A 26,099-nucleotide genomic window follows, 5' to 3' on the forward strand; every position below is an offset into this window, starting at 1 on the left:
ATGTATAAGAGAGAGCCTGATGTTACTGAAAAAGTGACAAATAAGTACGGGAACAAGGTTTCTGAGGAGATAAGAAAATGTAGAAGCATAAAAAGAGGTATAAGGGTTGACAATTTTTTTAAGCCAATACTGAGTGTCTACCATCTGCTAGGCACTGTTCTAAGCATTTTGTTTGTGTCATGGAATTCCATCCTCACAATCACTCTATGAGGTACATACTATGATTAATGCCATTTTAAATATGAGCAAACAGAGGTTTAGAGAAGTTAGAAAGTTCAGAGAGAAGTTTAGAAAGTTTCCCAAACTCCAAGTGTGAGGAAGACAAGATTTGAAGCTGGAAGCTGGTCTTTCTAGTGATGAGTCCATACCCTTACCCACATCCCTCTATCACTTAGTGTGGATGGAGAAGGTTATTTCTTCTTTTGAGATTTTCAGATGACGGTAGGAGGCTGAATTCAAAAAGAGAGATGTGTGCAAAGGAAGAGAAATGTATATGGGAGCAGGGAAAAGTAAGAAAAATGGGGCAGAGGAAGAAGGAAAATCAGATGTTAGGGTTTCTGGGAGACCTTCAGGTGAGTTCACATATGAGACCTGCTGACATTGCCATGTCACAATTGTCCCTTTCTTGTGTGAAGCATATGGGATTGTAGACTGTGACCAGTGTGGCCCAAGATTTGAATATGCCTTTCCCAAAAGTCAAACTACACTGAGGGAGGAGAAGGGGTAACAACTACACATTTTTCTTAGAGCCTTTTTATTTAAAGATTATGTTGACTTGTTATCTTTCTTTCTAGAGTATAGAAAAATAGAGCCCTAACCCTTGTACAATGTTGGTGGGAATATAAATTGGTACAGCCACTGTGGAAAACAGCATGAAGGTTTCTCAAAAAACTAAAAATAGAACTACCCAGCCATTCCACTCCTGGGTATATATCCAAAAGAAACAAAAACACTAATTCAAAAAGATGCATGCACCCCAATGTTCATAGCAGCATTATCTATAATTGCCAAGATATAAAAGGAACCTAAGTGTCCATCAACAGATGAATGGATAAAGAAGATGTGGTTGGGCTTCCCTGGTGGTGCAGTGGTTGAGAATCCACCTGCCAATGCAGGGGACACGGGTTCGAGCCCTGGTCTGGGAAGATACCACATGCCGCGGAGCAACTAGGCCCGTGAGCCACAACTACTGAGCCTGCGCGTCTGGAGCCTGTGCTCCGCAACAAGAGAGGCCGCGATAGTGAGAGGCCCGCGCACCGCGATGAAGAGTGGCCCCCACTTGCCGCAACTGGAGAAAGCCCTCACACAGAAACAAAGACCCAACACAGCCAAAAATAAATAAATAAATAAATAAATTTTTTAAAAATGAAGATGTGGTATATATATACAATGGAACACCACACAGCCATAAAAAAGAACAAAATTTTGCCATTTGCAGCAACATGGATGGACTTGGAGGGCATTATGCTAAGTGAAAAAAGTCAGAGAAAGACAAATACTGTATACTACAACAAACTAGGGAATATAACAGAAAAGAAGCAGAGACAGATTTAGAGAATAAACTAGTGGTTACCAGAGAGGAGAGGGAAGGGGGGGAGGGGCAATAAAGGGGTTTGGGGGTGGGAGGCACAAACTATTAGGTAGGTGTAAGATAGGCTCAAGGATGTATTGTACAACCCTGGGGAATATAGCCAATATTTTGTAATACCTATAAATGGAAAGTAACCTTTAAAAATTATTGGGTTGGCCAAAAAGCTCATTCGAGTTTTTCTGTACCATTTTACGGAAAAACCCAAACGAACTTTTTGGCCAGCCCAACATATAATTTTTTTTTAATTTTTTTAAAAAAGAAAAGAACCCTTCAGTATTCTGAAAGAACTAGTAAACTTATGATGGGATAATATCATGGGATCCAAGATTCCTCCTCTCAATGATCACAACAAAAGGGTCAGAGACCCTCCACCCTCATACTGGATCTGGCCATGCCCACAGGCACTGTTATCCCTCTGTTACATGCCCCAATCACAAGAGAGCTGCATCAGCTTGGAGCCCAGATTTGTGGGGTTTCCCCCAAAAAAAGGACATAATGGGGAATCCTAGCTTCATGCAATGAGTTAGAAGCACTGCAAATAAAATAACCAAAGACCATTAGCATTGCACGTGGAGGGGAAGAAAGGAATGGGGGAAATCCTGTTGACTGGTCTCTGATTCTTGATGCTCTAATATTTTTGCCCAGTTGCCAGGAAAAAAATATAAGACCTAGGAGAGAAGGTGGAACCAGGTTTCAATTTTATTCTGTGTTAAGAGAGTCAGACCAGGTTGAATGTTGAAAAGGCAGTGTTTATGGGAGCGATTAAAAATGAGGCTTGACAGATCAGTTGAGACTGATTTATCAAGGGTGTTCAAAGAAGTCTATGTTTTATCCTATAAGTAATAGGAAGCCAATGGAATCTTTTAAAAACAGGATAGTGGCATGATCATACTTGATTTAAGATGGTAACAAGCAGCAGAAAGGGGCTAGGGTGGTAGGGACAGGTGGTAAGGAGACAATTACAGTAGCCCTTATTTCTCAGGAAAAATGTGTGTGGAAAATGGGCTGGGAATATATTCTACTTCTTAAAACTGATTCTTTCATTTTTAACACTTAGAGAAAGCCAGAATGCTTCACATTAATATGACAAGTTCTAGACCAAAATGAAAGTCTACAAAGAAATTTTAATATGTGGGCCTACTGTAAATAGGTTCAGCTTCCTATGCAGTTTTTTTCCAAGTCCATTAAAAGCCATAATTGACACTAATGGCAAGTTAGGATCAACAATTAATGTGATTAATTATGCATCTTAGTTTGAGCTAAGAGGAGGAACGGGGGACTACTAAGATAAGGTTAGACACAAACTAAAAGGATTTTAAAGGACAAATACTGATACATAACAGACACATATAGCATATACTAGATTCATGCCTCAGATTCTGAGCATTATAGTGAAAGACCATCTCAGATGTTGTGCCAATTTTTTTTTTTTTTTTAATGTGCTTCCCTTATGCTTGTCCCTGATCTGATACCTTAGCAGTTCTCAGATGCCCTCTTTTCATGTACAGTAATGAAAGATAGCCACAGGGTGGCAGCAAAGGTTAAAAAATATGAGTACTGCTGCTTTATTAACTGTAAAAAAACTTTGTAAAAAAAAGTTAGACAAAGAGAAGAGAGAAGGAGAGGAATAAAATAATCATGGAAACTTATAGTAAGAAGACAACAAAATAAGGTAACTAGCACACAAATTGTCCTTACTGGTCCACAGAATTGCATTCTGGGAATAGTGATTTTGTTTGTGTGTGTATGTGTGTATGGCGGAGGGGAGGGGAGGGAGGTTGGTTGGTTTTCTTAGAATCAGTATATTCTACATGAAATATTACATTTCTTTGTCTTCTGTAAATGAAATGTGACTCTAAACCCCAGCCCCATTAGACTACAGGAAATTTATCTCAAATATTCTGGGGTTCTTCCTACCTGGTGATCTAATACAGGGTCAAGGTATTTCATCCCACCCCACGGCAGTCATCTGTCTTTAGTTTACATGACTGTTTTAGATCCACCACCCTGTGGCCTCCCTGTTGTTCAAAGGGATAGGAATATTTGACAAAGAACAAGTGGCTGGGCCTGGGATCCAGCCTTCCAGGTGCTCCATGCAGACCTTCTCTGTAATTCCCCCAAGGAAACTACTGACCTCTCTGCCCAGCCTGAAAGAACTGTTTTGGTCTGGGGAAATGTTTTAAGCATTTAGTCATTCTAGTTAGAAACCTTAGTCTCTTAATTGGCTTTCTTCCTTCTTAAATTGTTATTCCCCTGTTTATTCTTTTAAAATCAAAAGACAGGAAACCCTGCCCCAAACCTCCCTTGAGGTTCAATTCTTTCAAATTTTCTACATAGACAATCATATAATCTGTGAACAAAGACACTTTTATTTCTTCCTTAGTAATCTGTATAGCTTTTCTTTCCTTTTCTTGTCTTGTTGCATTAGCTAGGACTTTTGGGACAATGTTGAAGAGAAGTGGTTAGAGGGGACATCTCTCTCTTGTTCCAAATTTTAGGGGAAAGCATCTAGTTTCTCAGCATTAATATAATTAGATGTGGGGTTTTGGAGATTTTATTTTATCAAGTTGGGAAGTTCCCCTGTATTTGTAGTTTGGTGAGAATTTTTATCATAACTGGGTGTTGGGTTTTGTCAAACGCTTTTTCTGTATGTATTGTTATGAGCATATGATTTTTCTTCTTTAGCCTGTTAATATGGTGGATTACATTCAACGATTTTCAAATGTTGAACTAGCTTTGCATACCTAGAATAAATTTCACTTTTCATGACATAGAGAATTATCTTCACACATTGTTGGATACAATTTGCTAATATTTTGTTGAGGACTTTTGCGTTTTTGTTCATGAGAGTCTGTAGTTTTCCTTCCCTGTAATGTCTTCCCTGGTTATGGTGTTAGGAAGTCTTCCCTCTACCTCTATTTTCTGGAAGAGATTGTAGAGAATTGGTATTATTTCTTCTTTAAATGTTTGGTAGAATTCACCAGTGAAACCATTTGGGCCTGGTGTTTTCTGTTTCAAAAGATTGTTAATTATTGATTCAATTTATTTAATAGATATAGACCTATCCAAATTATCAATCTTCTGGGAGAACTGGCCCCTTTGACATTATGGAATGCCCCTCTTTATCCTTGACTGTTTTCCTTGCTCTGAAATGTACTTTATCGGAAACTAATATAGCTGCTTCAGGCTTTTAAAAAATTAATGTTAGCGTGGCATATCTTTATCCAACCTTTACTTTTAATCTATCTGTGTCTTCATACTTAAAGTGGGTTTGTTGTAGACAACATATAGTTGGGTCTTGTTTTTTTTTATCCTCTGTAGTAGCATCTGTCTTTTAGTTTATGTATTTAGACCATTCACATTTAAGTTGATTTTTCATATAGTTAATCTCTAAAATATTTAAACTGTTTTCTATTTATTGCCCTTGTTATTTATCTTTTATCATCCATTTTTTTGCCTTCTCCGATTTTAAGTGAGCATTTTTTATGATTCCATTTTCCCTCATCTCTTAGCAGATCAATTATTCCTTTCTCTTTTTCTTCTCCTTCTGGTATTCCCATTACCTGTATGTTACACCTTTTGTAACTGTCCCACAGTTCTTAGATATTCTGTTCTATTTTCTTTTTTTTTGAAGTACAGTTGCTTTACTGTTCTATTTTTTTAAATCTTTTTTCTTTGACCTTCAGTTTGGGAAATTTTCAATTCTGCTGACAAGTGTTTTGAATATCCTGATACATGCCAGTTTGTTGACCTGTGTGATAATTTCTCTCAAATATAGAGCTAGGATTGAAATTGTTGGGTGAAAGGATACATACAAACTTAATTTCAGAATTCAGCAAGAAAGTATTCTAAAATGACTGCAACCAATCTATACTCCCTCCAATAGTACATAAAGGATTCCCATTCCCATTTCCATTATAGTCTTGCCAACATTTAATCTCTGATTACTAGAGAGGTGGAGCATCTCTTCATATAAGCCATTAACATTTCTTCTTCTCCAAAGTACTTATTCATGTAATTTGCATATGTTTCTATTTTTGTATTTCATCAATTCTAAATTGCACATTCTTCACACCTTAACATCCCTGAAACTGGGACACATCCGACAGTGGATAACATCTGTTTTATTTATCTATTGCTGCATAACAAACCACCCCAAAATTCAATAAGTTAAAAAACAACAAAAATTTTATTACATTTCACAGTTTCATGGATTGACTGGCCTTATCCAGGTGATTCTTCTGATGGTCTTGCCAGGGGTCTCTCATGAAATTGCAGGCTGATAGCAGATGGGACTGCAATCATCTGAAGGCCCCACTGGGATTCCTGGACAGCTTGGCCTCTCCCCGTCTCCATGTAGCCTCAGGGCTTCTCCTTGTAGCTTCTCCAACAGGGTACCTGGACTTGTTATATGGCATTTCAGTGCTCCCAAGAGTAAGAGTTCCAAGAAACAAAGGCAGAAGCTGAAATATTACTTATGAACTAGCCCAGAAGTCATGTAGAATCACTTCTATCACATTTGATTGATCAAAAGCATCACAAGCCCAGCTTATATTCAAGAGAAAGTGAAACAGACTCCGTGTCTTGAGGGAGAAGAAGCAAGATCACATTACAAAAGAGCATGTAGTTGTAGGTATTGTTGTAGCCACTTTTGGAAACACAATTTGTTAAATCTGCCATTTGACTACAAAATCACATCTCTCCCCCACATACAAAATACACTTAGCCTCTCCCCAGAAAATCTCATCCTATTACGGATGCTCTAGGATTTCACCATCTATATCAGGTGTGAATGGGGTTTGGGGGTGAAGTTCCTTAGGTAGTACTCCTCAAGTATAGTTCCTGAAGAAATTTGTTTTTTTGTGTTTTTTGGCCTCACCACACGACTTGTGGGATCTTAGTTCCCCAACCAGGGATCAAACCTGGGCCCTGGCAGTGAAAGCACCGGAGTCCTAACCACTGGACGGCCAGGGAATTCCCTAGTTCCTGAAGAAATCTGAACTTACAAGACATCTGCCCTACACGAAAACTCAATAAATGATAGTGAGACAAAGAAAGGATAAGTGCAACAAATATTCAATCCAGAATGAAGAGTAGGGAAAATGTGCTCTACTTCTTGATGTGGCAAGGACACAGTGCAAAAGAGCTTGTGGCTCATTATTTTGTACACTTCAAATATGTGTAGTTTATGGTACATCATTTATACCCGAATAAAGGCATTTGTTTGTTTGTTTTTAAAGAGCATGTTTGATGGAAGACATGCAGCCACCTTTGGAAACAGAGTCTGCCACAGTATTTTACACAGTAGCTGTCAGGCGGTTGTCATTCCTTGTTCATGTATGAACTTGGTTGTTTTCCCATTGACCTTCCCATTAAATGACTTTAATCTCTCAATGGTTTAGTTAATGAGTCATTTGAAAAAGGAACTGGAATTCTGATTGTTGTTTGAAACGCTCCCTTGACATCTTCTAGTAAGGTCAAAACAGTGTTAGCATGAAGACCTACTGAATGGTTGTCAGCTTGGCAAACAATCTCAGAGACAATAGTGAGGCCCTCTTTGAGGAAATGCTGCATTACCAGCAGCGCATGATGACACAGAACACAATATTGTATATAAGAACATGGAGTATAAAAGTGATTCGGGGGGCTTCCCTGGTGGTGCAGTGGTTGAGAATCTGCATGCCAATGCAGGGGACACGGGTTTGAGCCCTGGTCCGGGAAGATACCACATGCCACGGAGCAGCTAAGCCCGTGCTCCACAGCTACTGAGCCTGTGCGTCTGGAGCCTGTGCTCTGCAACAAAAGAGGCCGCGATAGTGAGAGGCCCGCGCACCGTGATGAAGAGTGGCCCCCGCTCGCCGCAGCTAGAGAAAGCCCTCGCACAGAAACGAAGACCCAACACAGCCAAAAATAAATAAATAAATAAATTATAAAATTCCTAACAGTGAAACAATAATTACCCCCAAAGGAAAGAACATTTAAAAAAAAAAGTGATTCAGAAGAAACGCACTCTAAATGAAAACAAGTTTTAGGAACACTGAATGCCAGATGTAGGTATGGGAGGGAGGCACAACAGAAAAGGTAGCTGACACTCAAAATATGTCATTGCTATGTATTAGCCAAATAGTGAAAGAGCTCCTGATTTCCAGCCAAGTGTTTTCTACAGAACACTAAGGAAAGATTTCCTGATTTGGATAACCCAACACAAAAGGCACTTAAACAAACAGAAAAATGGAGAGCATGGCTTTTGTCTTTCAAAATGGGGTAGGGGGTTAAATTACATTTTATTCCTTAAGGACAGAAAAGGCCTGGGGACCTAGCACTGTGTCTGTGGCTCTGTGATGATTCTGTGCCATACACTGCAATCATGTATATGTGACTATGAACTATTCCAAAATCATAACAAGATTAGCACTTAATTCTACCCTACTTCTTTCTCTCCTACTTTTCAGAAAGCTTCATTTTCTATAATCAAATGTCATCTTTTTATTAAAAATATGATGTGTTTCTGTTCTATCCTCTTCTGTTCTTTTCTTCACTACTGATACTTTTTACTGATACTTCCACTTTCCTTGCTACTTAATGTAATCATGTTTTTTTGTTCTTATTCACTCACTGTCATTCTAGGACTACTGTCTCTAACTGGCAGTGACCTGAACACAGTGTACAAGCAATCTTGTTAATCAAATGATCCTAGATTTCTATTTTGAAAATGTACAGTGACAAAGGGAATGATTCGCCACAAATGAACTCTTCGTATCTGAGTGAAGTCAACGCAAGAATTCTTCTAGAATCAAGGTAATAAGAAAATGTTCCTTCCTCTAGTGATTGGATATAACAGATTCTACCCATGATTGGCCATTTAAAAACAAAACAAACAAACAAACAAAAACCTGAAATGGCCTTGAACTGAATGCTTTAGCAACTCTTAGATCACTGCAATCATCGACTTTGACCACAAGAGGGCAATTAAAATCACAAGAGATTATCAAGCATGTTTTTAAAGTGGATGACTTGGGGAAAGAGAAGGAACGAAGGACAAGGTACTGTGATAGGAGAAAATGAATTTTTAATTTTTAAAAAAACCCTAAATTTATACACGTGCAGAAACCAAATAAGGCTATTCTGTCAATCCTCAATTTCTGTGTATACAAATTGATACCTGAAAAATTTAATCCAGTCTAAAACAAAATGTCGATCTTATAACCAATTCAAAATTTCTGCCTACGTTCCTCTCAGTTCTTAATATTTATTTATTTATCTATTAATTTTGGCTGCGCCGGGTCTTAGTTGCGACATGCAGGATCTTCGTTGCGGCATGTTTAGTTGCGGCATGCAGGATTCTTAGTCGCAGCATGCATGTGGGATCTTGCTGCCCTACCAGGGATGGAACCCGGGCCCCCTGCAATGGGAGTGCGGAGTCTTACCCACTGGACCATGAGGGAAGTCCCCCCTCTCAGGTCTGATTCTTGTTTCCACAGACCAGCAGTGGGGAAGTGAGGCATCCCTCTAGCCTCAGGAGATGGGGATTGGAAGAAAGAGGCAAGGTCTCTCTTACTGGTACCCTGTTATCTGGCCTCACTTTGTGTGGAGGATACCTGCGATGGTCGTTTGATGTGTCATCTCAGCCAGGCAACAGTCCCCAGTCATTCAATCAAACACTAGTCTAGATGTTGCTGTGAAGGTATTTTTTTAGATGTAAGTAAAGTCTATAACCGGTTGACTGTAAACGAGGGAGATTATCATAATCTGGGTGGGATGGGTTCAATCAGTTGAAAGGCCTTCAGAGCAGAGGTGAAGCTTCCCTGACAAAGAAAAAATTGCACCTGTGGACAGCAGTGCCAGCCCCTGCTGGAGAGCTCCAGTCTGCCCTTCCTGACAGCCTGCCATTTGAGCTTTGGACTTGCCTAGTTGGCTCCACAGTGGCATGAACCAATTCCATGCAATAAATTTTTTAAAATATATCCCCTACTGGTTCTGCTTCTCTTGTTGAACCCAGACTGATACGATACCCAGATACTAGTTATCTCTCGTGGGGCACTTCTGTGGGTTTTAGGAGATCCCACCCAGATACATACACCCTTGAGGAATTTCTGCACTGCACCATTTCCTGATACAGGTGATATGCTCTCTGGAAGGCCTCTTAACTTTACCTTAACTCTCAGCTTATGGTGAAACATTCCACAGGACCTCTTTCTTCTGGGGTCCCCTTGAGAATAAAGCCCTTTGTAGACAACTCAAACCCCATTACCTTCTTCTGCTTCCTCCTATACCCACTGAACAAATGGTGAAATTGCAATGTGCATCCACTGCATCTACCCCTCCTTACCCTGGCATTAGGGGCAATTTCAGCTAGCTTCCCACCACCAGACCTCTCCAAGCAACATTCAGACAGAAGTTTCTCTGCTGTCCACAACAGGGTACTTAGGTCAAGTTCTTCCAAGCGCTCTCTTGTTCTCCAGTCAGCCCCGGATCTACAAGTTTCCATAGCTGAGCAACATAGACTGGGGAGTAAGACTGTGTCCACCTCCAGCAAGCAGGGGCCCTCCAGTTCCTCCCCCACTTGGCCTGGGCAGAAGGAGGGGAAACAGGCCAGCAATCTCGTCATCCACAAATTCCTTCAAAGAATTTGCCTCTGTAATTAGTCTTGAACTTTTCATTATATGGGCTGTTGGTAATTGTCCCCAGATGAGTTTGGAAAGTCCTATGGGGTGTGTCTAAAGACTCTCTTTGGAACATAGGTTTAGGTTTCAACCAAAATTTTGAGACCCCAGAAAAAAAGTCTCTCTCATCACGGGGGAAGTTTTTGCACTCTCACACAAATTGATTATTCATAGGTGAGCTCCTATCTGGAATTCTGTATCTTTAAAGAATATTCCCAGGCTGCTCTAGTCTCTCAACAACATTTTCCACTAGTGGCTCTGTTCTGAGTCTAGGGATATTTGATGAGTCCCTGAGTCTGTCAGTGAATGCTATACACTACAGACTCTTAAAGTCTCCTGGATGAGCCTTCATAAATGTAATCACTGTGCTCATTTCAGTGTTTCACTAGCAAATGCACCAATTTTCCATCCTTTCTGACACAACAATGCTAATTCCAGTTAGTTCCTGGTGCTTCTATAATTATGCTCTTCACTAGAGGTCAGCTGTCTTATACTTTCCCTTAACTAATTTAATCTTAGAACAGAGAATGAAGGATTTCAAATGATATAAAGAGAAAAATTACAAACTAGGACAAAATATTTTCAGCCTGTATCACACAGAGATGGCTCATTTATTTAGTATATAAAACACTTTTTTCTCACTAATTATTTAGGAAAAGATCTATCACCCAATTTCTTTTTTAAAAAGGATAAAGACTATAAACTGTCAGTTCACAGAAAAGGAAATACAAATGGCTCATAAGCATGTGAAAAGATGCTCACTATAATTCTTAATAAGAGAAATACAAATTAAAACCACACTGAGTGGGACTTCCCTGGTGGCGCAGTGGTTAAGAATCTGCCTGCCAATGCAGGGGACACAGGTTTGAGCCCTGGTCCAGGACGATCCCACATGCCGTGGAGCAACTAAGCCCGTGTGCCACAACTCCTGAGCCTGCGCTCTTAGCCCACGAGCCACAACAACTGAAGCCCACAGGGCTAGAGCCTTGCTCCGCAACAAGAGAAGCCACCGCAATGAGAAATGAGAAACCTGCATACAGCAACAAAGACCCGATGCAGCCAAAAATAAATAAATTAATTAATTTTAAAAAACACAATGAGAAACCGTTTTTCATCTCTCTAATTATTAGCAAAGATCAAAACATTTCATGAAAAACTGCATTGGTGAAGACGTAGAGGAAAATAAAACTATCATTACTGGTGGGAGTGTAAATCTGCAGATTTATGTAGAGCAATTTGGCCTGTCTACAAACACTCAAAAAGCACAAAATTACATCTGTAGAAATATAGTCATTGTAGCATTGTTTGTAAAGACAAAAGAGAGGAAATGATCTAAACTTCCATTAATAGGAGACTAGCTAAATAAATTGTTAAATCCATAAAATAGAATTCAGAATAAGGCAGTACTAACGAGTATAAACATAGAAAGAGTCAAGATATATTGTTAATTGGGGATGGGGAGTAAAGTTCAGAACAGTGTGTATACTATACTACAACTTGTGTGTATTTGTGTGTGTGTGTGCGCACACTCGTGTACATAAATGCTTATGAATAGGTTATATCTGGTAAAGAACGTAAGAAGTCGACAGTATTTTTCTCCAGGGAAAGGAACTGGTGAGCTGGCAGTCAGAGGTGGAACAGAGACTCTTTTTTCACGGCTATATATCCCTTGTAACTTTTGAATTTTATACTGTGAGCATGCACATCTTCAAAACATGGTAAATAATAATTTGAAAGAAGTAACACATAAAGAAGAGAATCACAAACTGTGACAAGAGCTTTGAAGAAACTAAACAAGTGGATGTTGCAGAGAGTTAGGAGATTGGCTATTTTGGATAGAACAATTATACAGTATGGCTCAATGTAGGCTCAGAGAAATTAAGCATTTTGCCTAAAGTCACACAGCAATTATTAGAAAAAGGATTTGAGTAAAGGTCGGTCTTATTGACTCCAGCATCAGTGATCTTCCTACTATGTTTCCACTGCTCTCAAGAGGGGACAGGCATTTTCTAAGGAAAAATATATGGCCAAAGAACCAGTGTAACTAACAATTTTCAGGAAAGCATTTGAGCATTCTATACCTGTCACAGCCAGCAGCATTTAGATGCAAATAGTTGGTTACAAGTCATGCAGGGCCTTGCAAGTCATGAACATTAATTAAGCAAAAAATAGGAAGAGCTAAGGGGAAGAAACCCGCTAGCTCTTTACTGGGGATCTACAGAGCACATTCTAGCCAATCTGTGGAGAGACATCACATATATAACAGTTTGGGACATCACTGTAGCTAAGACAAACCAAAACCTAAGAGCAGTCCCAGCATCCATGACAAAATTTGGAATGTGTGCAGTGAGGTCACTGACCCTATGTCCATGTGACCAAGGATGTGGCCCTTTTCAAGACAGGCAGGATCTGGTCTGAGGGGACAAAGAAAGAAAATGCAACTTTTGAGAGTAGATTTAAAAGCGGGGGAGAAAGGAGAAGGTGCATTAAGCAGTAATCCAAAGCACAAATGGAGCAGCACAATTACAGTCTAAGCCTCCATCCCCAGAGCAACAGAACCAAACTAGTCCTCCGCCTGGGATGAGCTCAGAGAAGCCCCAGCAAACAGCCTAACACACTGTCAAGGCCAAGCTACCTCACCAACATAAGAGCTTGACAGTGGGGTTGGAGGGTGCAGACTGGTTTCGTTTTCTCTTGATTACTACTGTTTTCTAGTTGCACAGTTAAAAGATAAAAACATTCTCATTTTAAAAGGTTTGTTCTCCAGAAGAAAAAAGAAAGCAAAAAAGGAGGTTATTTATTTAATCATTTTGATATTGATAGATATTTGAATTGTTTCTAATTTTCCCTACTGTAGAAGTATAATAAAGTTCTTTGTACATAAATCTTTGTGCACTTGTACAAACAATTTTTTAGAATCTACTGTTAGCAGTGTAACACGTCTACACACTGACTAGGCCAAAAGCAGGAAGAGTAACGTGGTATGAGATACCATTAGTGTCTAGTCTGAGTCTATGGAAAAGGCTCATGCCTGTCCTTGGTACTTGCCCACGCCCTTGTCCCCATCCTGATCTGGGTCCCACACAGTTTGACCATCCTCTCACTGCCCCTGTCCGTAAACTCTATCTGGTGTGCTCACTATAACCCTTGGACATCGAAAACAGATTACCCTGTATTATGATCCTTTATGCAGAATATTCCCATGCTTCTTTGCCTTAACTGCAACCCTGTTTAAACTGTTTTTTAAAAAAATCATGTCCTCTCATGAAGAGTCTGCTACATTTCCCCCAGAGTTGGAAGGGGAGTGCAAGTGGCGAGAAGAGGAAAGTCTGCATCTTGCTGTTGTTGTGTGATTGTTCCCTTGGCTGATTCCAGACCATTATTTCTTAATCATATAAGAATGGCTCCTTGAATAGATAGTGGCAGATGGTTGCACAACATCGTGAACATAATTAATGCCACTGAATTGTACAGCTACAAATAGTTAAAATGGTAAATTTTATGTTTTAAATATTTTACTACAATTTTTTATGTTTTTAAATATTTTATTTATTTATTTATTTTATTTGGTTGCATCAGGTCTTAGTTGTGGCACGTGGGATCTTCCATTGCAGCGTGTGGGCTTAGTTGCCCCACGGCATGTGGGATCTTCGTTCTGCAACCGGGAATCAAACCCATGTCCCCTGCACTGGAAGGCGGATTCTTAACCATTGGACCACCAGGGAAGTCCCTACTACAATTTTTAAAATGGCTCCTTTAAGTAAGCACATGCCATCTGCCCACCTCATACTCAACTCCTTCTTGTCACCATCGTTCTCAAACCTGTTCCCTCCCTCACAATGATCCAGGACTTAGGCCCAGAACTCAGTCATCCTCTCAATTCCAAGTTAGACCTCTACTCAGAACAGCAAAAAACGTATTCGTGATTAAAATGTAAAACAAAATAACAATAATAATAATTATGTAAATGTATTAGAAAAAATTTTGGAAAAATGTATGTATAATCCCAGGTAGGGGATTCTGGATGGAAAACCAGAATCCACAATGAGGGAAAAATGAGAGGCTTGACTTTATTAAAACTTAAAATGCATCAATAGAAAGAAAAAGATCTCCATAATGTTTAAAAACACAAATAACAGACAGAAGGAAAATAATCACAAGACATATGACTGACCAAAGGTTATCCCTAATATACAAAGAGTGCCTACAGATTGATAAGAAAAAGACAAAAAAAAGAATGATAGCATAAATGGCCAAGGGATATAAACAGGTAATTCAGAGGAAATACAAATAACAGATTAATACAAGAAGATTCTCAAAGACACTAGCAGTTAGGAAAACACAAACTAAAACAGGGATATACCATTCCTACACCACTCCCCCAGCCCACACATTCACACTAATGATAACTAGCCAAAATTTAAAACATGGAGAATATGCGGAGCTGAGAAGGGTGGAGGACCAGTACTCTCATCCATGGCTAACGGGAGTAAAATTGCTTCAGTCTTTTTGTAATCTGGTAATATCTATAAAAATTTAAACTTGCTATACATTTTGGCCCATGATTCATGTCACCTTTATGAATCTATTGTAGAGAAATAGGATATATGTACAAAAATGTTCACTGTACTATTTATTTCATCTTCTCTGCTGTTACTCCCAAATCTTTTCCCATCCAGTATGTTCATTACTTTGGGCTCCCTATTCTTTAAGTTTCTTGTCTACTTCTGACGACTTCTATTTTCTGACACATTTTTTGTCCCCTGAAACCACCCTGTAAATTCCCCACCCTTCATCATTCCTACCATTTGACTTCTCTGTTATTACAACTAGTCTGACACGGGCTGTTGCCAATAATCATGTAATAATGCAGACTGAAATCCCTGAAAATGTGTGGCCTCTTGCTTCACCTGAGTGCTTGGTGCAGACCAGCAAATGCTGTGTCTCTAAGCGGATGTCTGTCTTTTCCCTTTGTGATTATTCTAAAATGCTGCCTTCCACAGATCCCAGACTTCTCACTACCTCCCTCATTCTTAGCTTTAGGACCTTGTCTTTTATCTCACTGAGAAGATGGAATTCACCAGACAAGAACAGTCTACATTTTCTTCCCCACGCCTCACACAAACCCTGTCAACATCCTCACCCATCCTCCCCACTTCCCTGAGAAAAGGGGGCACCCTTTCCACCCAAGGTCATTTCTTCCAGTTGTGTGTTGGGTCTCATATTCATCTACTGCCTCAAGGATTTGTCTTGCATGTATTTTTAGTCTCTCCCATTCAACTGAAATTTTCACCTCAAGCTGTAAACGTGTGCTACTCTCTCCTATTGATATGTAAAACTATATTGGCCTTACATATAACCCTTTATTTAGATAACATCGCCTTCCTTCCTGCCATCACAAAACTTCTTAAAAGAGACTTCTAAACTCATTGTTTCCACTTCTTTACCTTCTACTTATTAGTCAGCTCACTGAAATTTCACATCTTTCACCGGCACACCAATGAAGGATGTGAACAATGACCTCCACACTGTCAATTTCATAGAATAGTCTCCTCTCATTATGTTACCTTACATCTCTAGCATTTTATACTTTGAATGCTCCCTCCACCTTGAAAATCACTCCTTCCTTAGCTTTTATCACATCTCTTTCACACTCTCTCCTGTATGCCAGCACAGGAGTTTTCTCCCCTCCCCTTCATTTCCTTCCCCATCTCAGTACTAATATTGAAATAAAGGCCTTATTATCATCGAAGTTTTGCTATGAGAGAAGACCATTACTAGCAAGAAAAAGATTTGTTTTATAGATGTTCTAATGTGAAGAAGATGAAAGACCTTCTCCTAAGTAAAAACTCATCACCTTTCCAGGATACAGCCGGGAGTGAAAAGTCATCATGGTCTTGAGGATCCTGTGGTTCACTTCACCTTTGCTTGATGAGGGTATAGAGAAATAGGCCCTTTAATTCATACATTGCTGGAGACTTTAAACTGGTGGTCCCATTTGAAAGTACCCATTGACCCAGCAATTCCCTCTGATATATTCATACATGTACCAAGTAACATATGAACAGGATATTTATCTAAAATCTACAGGAAAAACCATAGGACCTAGAACAGCTAAAAGAATTTTGAAAAAGAAAAACAAAATTGGGGAACTATCTGACCCCATTTCAAGACTTAGTATAAAGCTACATTAGAGTAGAAGTAAAACAAATAAATAAATGGCACTGAAGAGAAAATGCAGAAATTGACCTACATGTATGTGATAATTGATTTTCAACAAAGGTATCAAGGGAATTCAATGAAAAAAGGGGTAGTTATATCAATAAATGGTGCTAGAAGAATTAGACATCTTTAAGAATAAAAAAAAAAATGACCTCAACTCATAACTTATACCATACATAAAGGTAAGATCAAAATAGATCACAGACCTAAATGCAAAACCTAAAACTACACAATTTCTAGAAAAAAACATAAAGGCAACCTGTGACCTTGGACTAGGCAAAGAGTTCTTAGACAACACACAAAAAATACAAATTAGAATACAAACACTGATAAACTAGACTTCATAAAAATTTTAAACTTCTGTTCTTTGAAAAACACTGTTAAGATAATGAAAAGGCAAGCCACAGACTGAGAAAAAAAATATTTGCAAAGTATATATCTGATAAGAACTTGTATTCAGAATATAAGAACTCTGACAACTCAATAACAAGAAAACAAATAAATTGGCAAAATATTTGAAGAAATACTTTACCAAAGAAAAATGTATGGATGATAAATAAGCACATGAAAAATGCTCAACATAATTAATCTTTAAGGTAATGGTAATTAAAACCACAATGAGATACTACTAAGTACCTATTAGACTAGCTAAAATTAAAAAGACTGTAGCACAGTACTGTTCTTGGCCCAGAGAGTCAGACAAACAAAAATAAATGGACAGACCTATGTTTTCAACAATTATTTTTAAAAAGCTTTGCAAATCTAATCACTAGTCCAGAAAAACATGTATTTCTTCAGTTTCACTGGCACTGCTCCAAATTCATCTAGAAAAGCTACTTAAGTAAAGGACTGAGTGTACCTGAGTGTGTGAAAATTTTGTTCCTTTGCCAGAAGAAAGAGAAAGATACAAAAGGACAGTAGGAAAATCCAGTCATCAGAGAGGAGAGAACCAAAGGGAAAGGCAACTGTTCCTGGCAAGATGAAGTTATTTTCTTTACATCGTTTCTCTTCACCTTTGAGGAGGTTCAAATGACCTGGCCCACAATCTTGGACAGCACGCCCTTGCTTCAAGTCAGTCACCTGGCCTCCTGGGGAGAAAACTCACTTCACTACTGACTCAAATGCCAGTGCAATCGCTGGCAAAATTCTGTATTCCAAATTCAAACAGTAATAGAATTTACAACATTTTGAGCTAGGATCACAAAGCTTAAATTGAGAAACCAGCCTGGTGGACACTTGGGTAATATCCTTTCTGTTTGTAGAAGTCTGACTAGCAACTACTGTCAATTTCTGAAAGCATGTTCACCCTGGAAAAATAAATACCTGCCAAAATGCCAGAAAAAAAAAAAAAGATTGACTATACCAAGTATGGTTGAGAATGTGAAGGAAATGGAAATCTCACAGCCTGTTGGAATAGAAAACGGTACAAGCGTTTTGGAAAAGAGCTTGGCAGTTTCTTAAAAAGTTAAACACGTATCTACCAGATGATCCAGCCATTCCACCTCTAAGTATTTTTACTCAAGAGAAAAGAAAACCTATCTCCATACAAAGATTTGTATCTAAATGTTCATAACAGCTTTATTTTTAGTAGCCAAACACTGGAAATATCCATCAACATGTGAATGGATAAATAAATGTGTCACATCCATATGACAGAATATCAGCAATAAATAGGAGTAACTATTGATACACATGACAACACGGATAAATCTCAAAATAATTATGCTGAGTGAAAGAAGCCAGAAAAAAAAAAAAAGAGTACATACTTAATGACTCTGTAAAACTCTATGTACTATAAAACTCTAGAATACAATCTAATCTCTAATGACAGAAAGTAGGTCAGGGGTTCCTGGGGTGGGGGACAGGAAGGAAAGAGAGGGAGGAATTACAAAAAGCATGTGGATTATATAGTGATATATTCACTATCTTGATTGTGGTGACAGTTTTATGGGTATATCCATTATGTCAAAATTTAACAAATTTTACTCTTTAAATAAATTCAGTTTATTGTGTGTCAATTGTACCTCCATAAAACTGTTTTTTTTGGGGGGGGTGGGCAGTAACAAAAGAAGCTGTCATAGTAAGCTAGGTGAACAACCACTGTGGCTTGGACCAGTGTTAAAAGTGGAGATGGAGAGAAGTGATGAGATTTAGAATACACTTTGGTGGTAGAGATAAGAAAATGTGTTGAGGCACTAGCGAGTGGAAAAAGAAAGGTATCAGAAAGCTCCGCAGTTTGGAATCTGAACAACTGAATGGATGGTAGGGCCGTTTCCTGAGATGGGGAAGACTCGGGAATAGGGACATGTAAGAGAACATTCATCCCCTCATTGTTTGTGACAGTGGGGGAACAAACTAGGTGTCCGTATTAAGGGAATGGGTACATAAAATGGAGACTGTACAGCAGCTAAAAGGATGAATTACGAGTACATAGCGCAACGTGGACAGATCTCAAAAACACAATGCTGGTGGAAAAAGTAAAGCAGTGAGATATACAGAAAACACATTTAATTAAATATGAAACAAAGACTAAAACTACATATTTTTTAAGGATACAAATAAGCTCAAGGAATGTATCAAACATCAAAGTATATTCCTGTGGAAGAAAGAGGAATGGAAGCAGGGATACAGGAAAAAGGAGAAGGTGAACAGAACTTGAGAGGGGCGTACATGAACTGATAGGGATGGTTTGATGAACTCTAATCCCTGTACCTACGGTCCAAAAATTATTTATTAAAGTACAATAATATAGCAAAAAAAACAAAATGGACAAGAGTCCAGGTTGACTAGGAAACAAGCTATTTCTAATGTAACATCCTTAAGGGAGACAAACAGTGAGGAACTAGCCCCAGCTCTGATGACAGGTGGCAAAAAGCCTTACAAGAGGACTGAACCCTAGACACAGAGGAAAGCTGTCCACATCCCATCTGTTCAGGGGAAGATTTAAGTGAATGCTGTACTCCTGTGCTTCTCTTTGAGTAAGTAAATGCACTGTGCACCCAGTAGTTGCCAAGCCAAGGCCCAAATGGAATCAGAATCATGACATCCTTAACCAAGTGGGAGTCACCACCATTATATGCATAACCAAGAGATACCCCTCGGCCCCAGAACCAAAGGTAAGAGATTATAAGGAGATAGAAATTTGTTTCCACTACTTCCTTCTACGAACATTACACAGTTGTCCCTCAGTATCCTCATGGCATGGGCTCCAGGACTAGTGCTGTACACAGTGTCTCTAGCGCCGAATAAAGGGTGTTGTTCCCAAACATATATGTATCTAGTGTTGACCATATCTAGATTAAACTGGTCCTCTGCCTTCTTAGAGCCAGCTATTGAATGCTCACATGAGTAGGGTTAAGGGAGGATTCGGATACACGGTGTTTTTTGCTCACTTTCCCCTAATTAACTCGTGGGCTAATAGAAACAACTAGAATAAGAATTTTTTAATTCTTATTTTTTTATTTATCCATTCAGGTATTGAATATTCACTGATAAAAGCAAACACTATTTTAGGTGTTTGGGATACAAGGGTGGATAAGATACAGCCCATGTCCTAAAAATACAAAAGGGAAAGACAAGTAAACATCACAATCCAGTGTCATCAACAGTACAGAATTATGGTTTCCTTCATCACTCCCTCCTATATCTTTAAACAACACCTTGACTCCTTATCTATGCCCAACCTTACTAAGGAGAAATAATAAAGTTTTTCTCATTTTTGAGGAATTTGTGCCAAAAATAATTGGGGGATCAACCTCATAAACTGCTTCTGTAAATTTTCCTCTGTAAAAATGCCTTACCAGATTGACCACTATTGTGAAATTAATGTGCAAATCGCATTCAAAACATTGAAAAGACAGTCACACATTGGTTTATTCAACCACACCTATGTGTTCTCAGAAAAACTAAATTCCGTCAAGGCCAGCTCTTTGAGGAAGTGTGAAGAGCTGAGAATCAAAGCACCACCCTGTTCTCATTCACCTTCCACAGCTTATTTTCTCACCATTAGCATCATTCTTTAGAATAAAGCTTTATCTGCAAAGGACCACTGTTAGGATAAAAATATATTATCAGCGAGGAGTAGCATGTCAACCCACTGGCACACATAAAAACCCTCTAGAACATTGGCAATAGTACATATCTGCACAGATTTCATCAGCCGAGCTCAGAATATAACGTAGAAAAAGTACATTTTTGACAGAGATGATGGCGTTGAAGGAGGCAACCTTAGTCACTAGAGTGAGAAATACGAAAGGCACATCTATTTCACAAATTTGCCTACATCCAGTCTTTAAGTTGTTAAGATAATATCTAAATACTCTCAGAAAGTGCAGCAAGAAACCATCAATCCCAGGGAGGCAGCATTAACCTCACATCTAATGCATATCCTAGAAGGGCAGCACTCACTAAATACGTACCCATGGCCAACCTGACATCCAGAGGCCAGCTCCCTCTTTGCAGGGAGCCACATGACAGACTGACCATCCATCAATGTCTGACCTTCTTACAGACCCACGGTAAAGCAACTTCACAGCTAGAGGCTTGGAGACCACTTTTGCTGATGGTACCACACTTCTGTACCAAGCTGTTTGAAAATATTCTGTAAGAAACCAGAAAAATCAATCACTTAAGGTGACATGCAGAGTAAACGAGTTCTAAGGCATGAAGGGATAAAAAGTGAGCAAATTCTTTCTCCTATTCAGACCTCACTTCTCTCAGCTCCCAAAACAGCAGAATAAAAATTGCTCATTATCCTCTCTTTAAAATGTCATCCTTTTTTTTTTTTTTTTTGCCCTTATCCACTGTTTATTTCCTTCCTTGCTTCCTATTTCCTTTCCTCACCCTTTCCTCTCCTCTCCATCTGCTATCCTTGATCTATTTCCCCAGACATAATTTCTCTTCCCCTTTTCTTTTCTGTTTTTTCTTCTCTTACCTTGAGGCGTTTAAGGCTGATCCATCTTCCCACCTCCAGCCAGAATTGTTTCTCAGACCAACCCAGTAAAAGTCTTGACTGAGGAAATTTCGGAGCGGGAACTAAGGGAGAGGTTGAAGAAGATGAAGAAAGGTGAGAAAAATGCAGAAAGTCATAGAAGAGATTTAGTGTCATGGTCAAGCCGTTATTCCTTACACCCTCTCTCACACCATTATTATGGACTGAATGTTTGTGTTCCCCCTATATTCATATGTTGAAGCTCTGACACCACAATGTGGTATTTGGAAGTAGAGCCTTTGGGAAGTAATTAGGATCAGGTGAGGTCATGAGGGTGGGGACCACACTAATGATGGGATTAGTGTCCTTATAAGAAGACACCAGACCTCAATCTCTCTCCACCACATGAGGACACAACGACAGGGCAGCTGTCTGCAAGCCACGACACAAGGCTGTGGTGGCTTCTAGATGAAGCATTTGAAAAATCAGTTCTTGTTTATCAACACTTCCTTCCCCAATAATCTATCTCCTGTGATAGCTTTGTTCTCTCCGGATAGAGTATCCTGAAAACAATTATGTCTTACATTTGTATGGTACTTTAAGGTTTACAAAATCCCTCTGCATTCATTCCTAATTTCATTTGAAATGCTGGATTTACAGTATGGCATTTAGGAAGACGAAACAAAAAAACAATTTACCTGAGTCTACCACTTGCTCTGTTCCTGCCATTGGAAAAGGAACAAATTGCTTAATCTGGCTGAGCCTTAGTTTCCTTATGAGGATTTAGCTTAGAAATTTTCTAGGATTTTTTCCAGCTATAAAATTATTGACAACCTGGAAGGTAGGCAAATATTATCATCCTCATCTTGCAGAAGAGAAAACGGGTTCACATGGGTGAAGGGGTTTACCCAAGGTTCCTTACTAAATAAGCATCCAAGTGTTCTCTCCTAGTGCTAAGCTTTTGCATTATATCAGGCTCATCCTTTCCAGTAATAAATAAGATTACACTGTGCCCCTGATTAATGCTCTCCATTGGTTTCCCTTTTCACATAGAATGAAATCTAAAATCCCTATTATGTATTACAAGGTCTTACATGATCTAGCCCCTGCCAACCACTTATTTACTTACTAGTTTCCAGAGACATGAGCCTTCTTTTTGTTCTTTTAACACACCAAGGTCATTTTTACTTTAGGGTCTTTACATATCTTTCCTTCTGCCCGGAATACCCTTCTCCTAGATTTTCACATGGCTACCATTCAGGTCTAGGTCTCAGCTCAGCTGTTATCTCCTCGAGAAGTCTTGCGTAATTGGCCAATCTATAGCAGCACCTACATTCACTAACATAACCCACCATTCCACTCTCTTCAAAGCACATGTCACTATATTTGTTTGTTTGTTGTCTGTCTTTCCTCTTACTAAACTATAACACCATAATAGCAAGAACTCTTGCTTACCACTGTATCTTCAGCACCTAGAAAAATACATGAAGTTATGTTCACTAATATTTATAGAATTAAAGAATATAGAGTCAATTCTTATGCTGCAAGAGATTAAAACCTTTTGAACACAAACTCTGCATCCTTTACTCCCATCAAGTACTTAATTGTGTATGTTGGGGGTAGGGAGGTAGGCTGAAGAGTAAAGGCTGGGTAGGATCGATGAAATGACATCCTAATTTTCAGAACAGCTCAAAACTTTTCATGCATTTCTTAAACAACTTGCTTAAAATGATAATTTAAATTAGGAAAAAATGAGGCTTTTCTCACTCTTCCACTGGAATTATAAGAAAAACTGTCCATTTCTTTCTTCTCCTCATTTCAAGGGGAAGAATGACAGCTAATAAAACACAGAAATGAATAAAGACTTGCTCAAAAACCTCAATTAGAGTCTGAAGAGCTGGGATTAGATAATACTCACTTACAAACTCCAACCCTACACTTAACTACTACTCTCAAGACCCATACAATTCTATATCACATAATCATGCCAGTTTGCTACTTCTCACTGGTGAGGCTGGACAGTGCAAATTTTTACAATATCACTTTCACTTGAAAATCATCCCACTTGAAAGAAGTCTTTAAAACCAGAGTGCAGGGCTTCCCTGGTGGCACAGTGGTTGAGAATCTGCCTGCCAATGCAGGCGACACGGGTTCGAACCCTGGTCTGGGAAGATCCCACATGCCGCGGAGCAACTAGGCCCGTGAGCCACAACTACTGAGCCTGCGCGTCTGGAGCCTGTGCTCCGCAACAAGAGAGGCCGCGATAGTGAGAGGCCCGCGCATCGCAATGAAGGGTGGCCCCCGCTTGCCGCAACTAGAGAAAGCCCTCGCACAGAAACGAAGACCCAACACAGCCAAAATTAATTAATTAATTAAAAAAACAAAAACAAAAAAACAACCAGCTTTGCCTTATTAATAAAAAAAAAAAAAAAAAACCAGAGTGCAGTTATCTATGTTCTAGTACTCATGGATAGTGTGTGTGTGTGTGTGTGTGTGTGTGTGTGTGTGTGTGTGTGTGTGTATGACTGTAGAAGCAGCATAAAAGCATAAACAAAGGTGTTTGTTGCAAGGGTGTTACCTCAGAACCCTTGTACTCCAGAGAGACTGTGAACTAGAGCAATGAGGTGTTATGTCACTTTAGAATTAGTAATGTTGGTTATATTTTAGAGAGAAAAATGTAAAGCTTAAAAGCAAGATCAAGACAGAACCCAAACGAATGAAATCAGATACATTTTTTTCTTTCCATTTTATTTTTAAGGTCAATATTTATGACTTACACACACACACACACACACACACACACACACGCTTTTGCAGGCAATATTTTTAAATTGTAATTAAAATATTACTAAGGTATAGAACATGCTCCTTAAACTTCCAAAATTAACATGGTTTATAGGATATATCTAAGATATTTCAATCCATATGGAGATACACTAATAAAATATTAAAGCTACTAAACTGGACATGTCTTTGATTGGCTAACTTAATTTCAGGGACTATATACTGAAGAACTAACCGCACGAAAAGTAATTCATATAAATTATGCTTGTAGCTCCATAAAAATTGGAAATAAGCAAAACTTTGTCTAGGAATATGAAAACAGTTAAGCAATAATAGAATAATACAGAATTTTTAAAGGTAAATATCTAAAATAATTTAATGTTTGGGAAAAAAAGGAATGAAATAATGCTATGTGATAAAAGCAAAACATAAATACGTGGTGTCCAAAAAGCCTAGAAACCTAGGGTAAATATGTACTTTTAACTAGCATATTTTCAAATAATATCATTTACATTTTTTTCTTCAATCTCCAGACACCTTTTCAGGTGAAGTATTTAAAACAATACATGTAGTTATTAATTAGGGGGGGAAAAAATACAGTACAGAGCACCCATAAAGTCTAAAATCGATTAGATCTGTTGCTTTAAATTTAGAGGTATTTCACTTGAAAACGTGTCAGAAGGTTGAATAAAAACACATTGAGCGGGGCTTCCCTGGTGGCGCAGTGGTTGAGAGTCTGCCTGCTAATGCAGGGGACACGGGTTCGAGCCCTGGTCTGGGAAGATCCCACATGCCACGGAGCAGCTGGGCCCGTGAGCCACAATTGCTGAGCCTGCGCGTCTGGAGCCTGTGCCCCGCGACGGGAGGGGCCGCGATAGAGAAAGGCCCGCGCACCGCGATGAAGGGCGGTCCCCGCACCGCGACGAAGAGTGGCCCCCGCTTGCCGCAACTGGAGAAAGCCCTCGCACGAACCGAAGACCCAACACAGCCAAAAATAAATAAATAAATAAATAAGAAAATCCTTTAAAAAAAAAAAAAAAAAAACACATTGAGCATAGTACTTGAAAATGTAACTAACATACTATTTAAAAATAAGTTTATCCTGTTTCCAGACCTTTCAGATATATCCTACAGTATGTAAACATTGATTACTATCATATAAAAACATGCAGATACATTAATAGATTTAAGGAAAACGTGACAGGCTACAAATTACTAGAATTTAATACTGGTAAGAATTTTCCCTATAATTTTGTGTATGCTCACAATACTAAAAGTTCGTAAGCCTTGCTCTGTAAACCGGAACACTCCCTTTAAAAAGAGAGTGAAACGCTGCGCTCCCGGCAGCTCGGGCGGCAGGAGGACCCTCAGCCCAGCTTTGCTAGGGCTCTCGGGGCGCTGCTGCCCACAGGCACCCAGCACGCGCCCTCCCCCGCGATGCCCAGGAAAAAGGTCGGCTCCGCCGAGGGAGCAGCGAAGCAGGAGCCCAAGAGATCAGCAAGGTTGTCAGCTAATCTGCTCCTGCAGAAGTGGAAACCACAGTGGAAGCCAAAAAAGGCGGCAAGAAAGGGTAAATCTTCAGACAGAAGAAGTGCAAACAAAAGGAGAAAGAGGAGCAAAAGGAAAACAGGTCGAATATTTACCTGCAGAAAACCGAGAAACTAAAAACGAGGAGAGCCCAGCCTCTGATGAAGCAGGAGAGAAAGAAGCCAAGTCTGATTAATATCATACACCCGGCCTTATCAGTGGTCCCTGTCTCCCTTCTTGTACAATCCAGAGGAATATTTTTATCAAGTACTTGGTAAATGCAAATTTTTTAGTAGCTCTAGACACATTTTTAAGAAGGAGGGAATCCCACCTCATCCCATTTTTTAAGTGTTAAATGTTTTAATTTAAGAGGTGAAATCAT

The 26,099-nt window shown here is 39.2% G+C and overlaps 1 protein-coding gene and 1 pseudogene across 6 annotated transcripts in view; one reads left to right on the forward strand and one right to left on the reverse strand.

Moving 5' to 3' along the window:
* The window catches only part of KLRG1 (killer cell lectin like receptor G1), a 185,129-nt gene that overhangs the window by 141,240 nt on the left and 17,790 nt on the right, over positions 1-26,099 (reverse strand). For 3 of the 6 annotated variants that reach the window (XR_009009658.1, XM_057555923.1, XM_057555924.1), the window contains exons 4-5: positions 21,410-21,510; positions 20,977-21,076 (exon numbers count right to left, since the gene is read on the reverse strand). Coding sequence is in view for 2 of the 6 variants with exons in the window: in XM_057555923.1 (XP_057411906.1) it covers positions 20,977-21,076; positions 21,410-21,510 (201 nt within the window). In the remaining 4 variants the exon portion in view is untranslated. Of the gene's footprint in view, positions 1-19,947; positions 20,030-20,894; positions 21,077-21,409; positions 21,511-26,099 lie in introns of those variants that run through there. The other 3 variants (XR_009009657.1, XR_009009656.1, XR_452342.2) reach the window with 2 other exon arrangements.
* Positions 25,628-25,913, forward strand: LOC103018101 (non-histone chromosomal protein HMG-14-like; annotated as a pseudogene).

This window comes from Balaenoptera acutorostrata, chromosome 11 (assembly GCF_949987535.1).
Source record: "Balaenoptera acutorostrata chromosome 11, mBalAcu1.1, whole genome shotgun sequence".
Lineage (NCBI taxonomy): Eukaryota > Metazoa > Chordata > Mammalia > Artiodactyla > Balaenopteridae > Balaenoptera > Balaenoptera acutorostrata.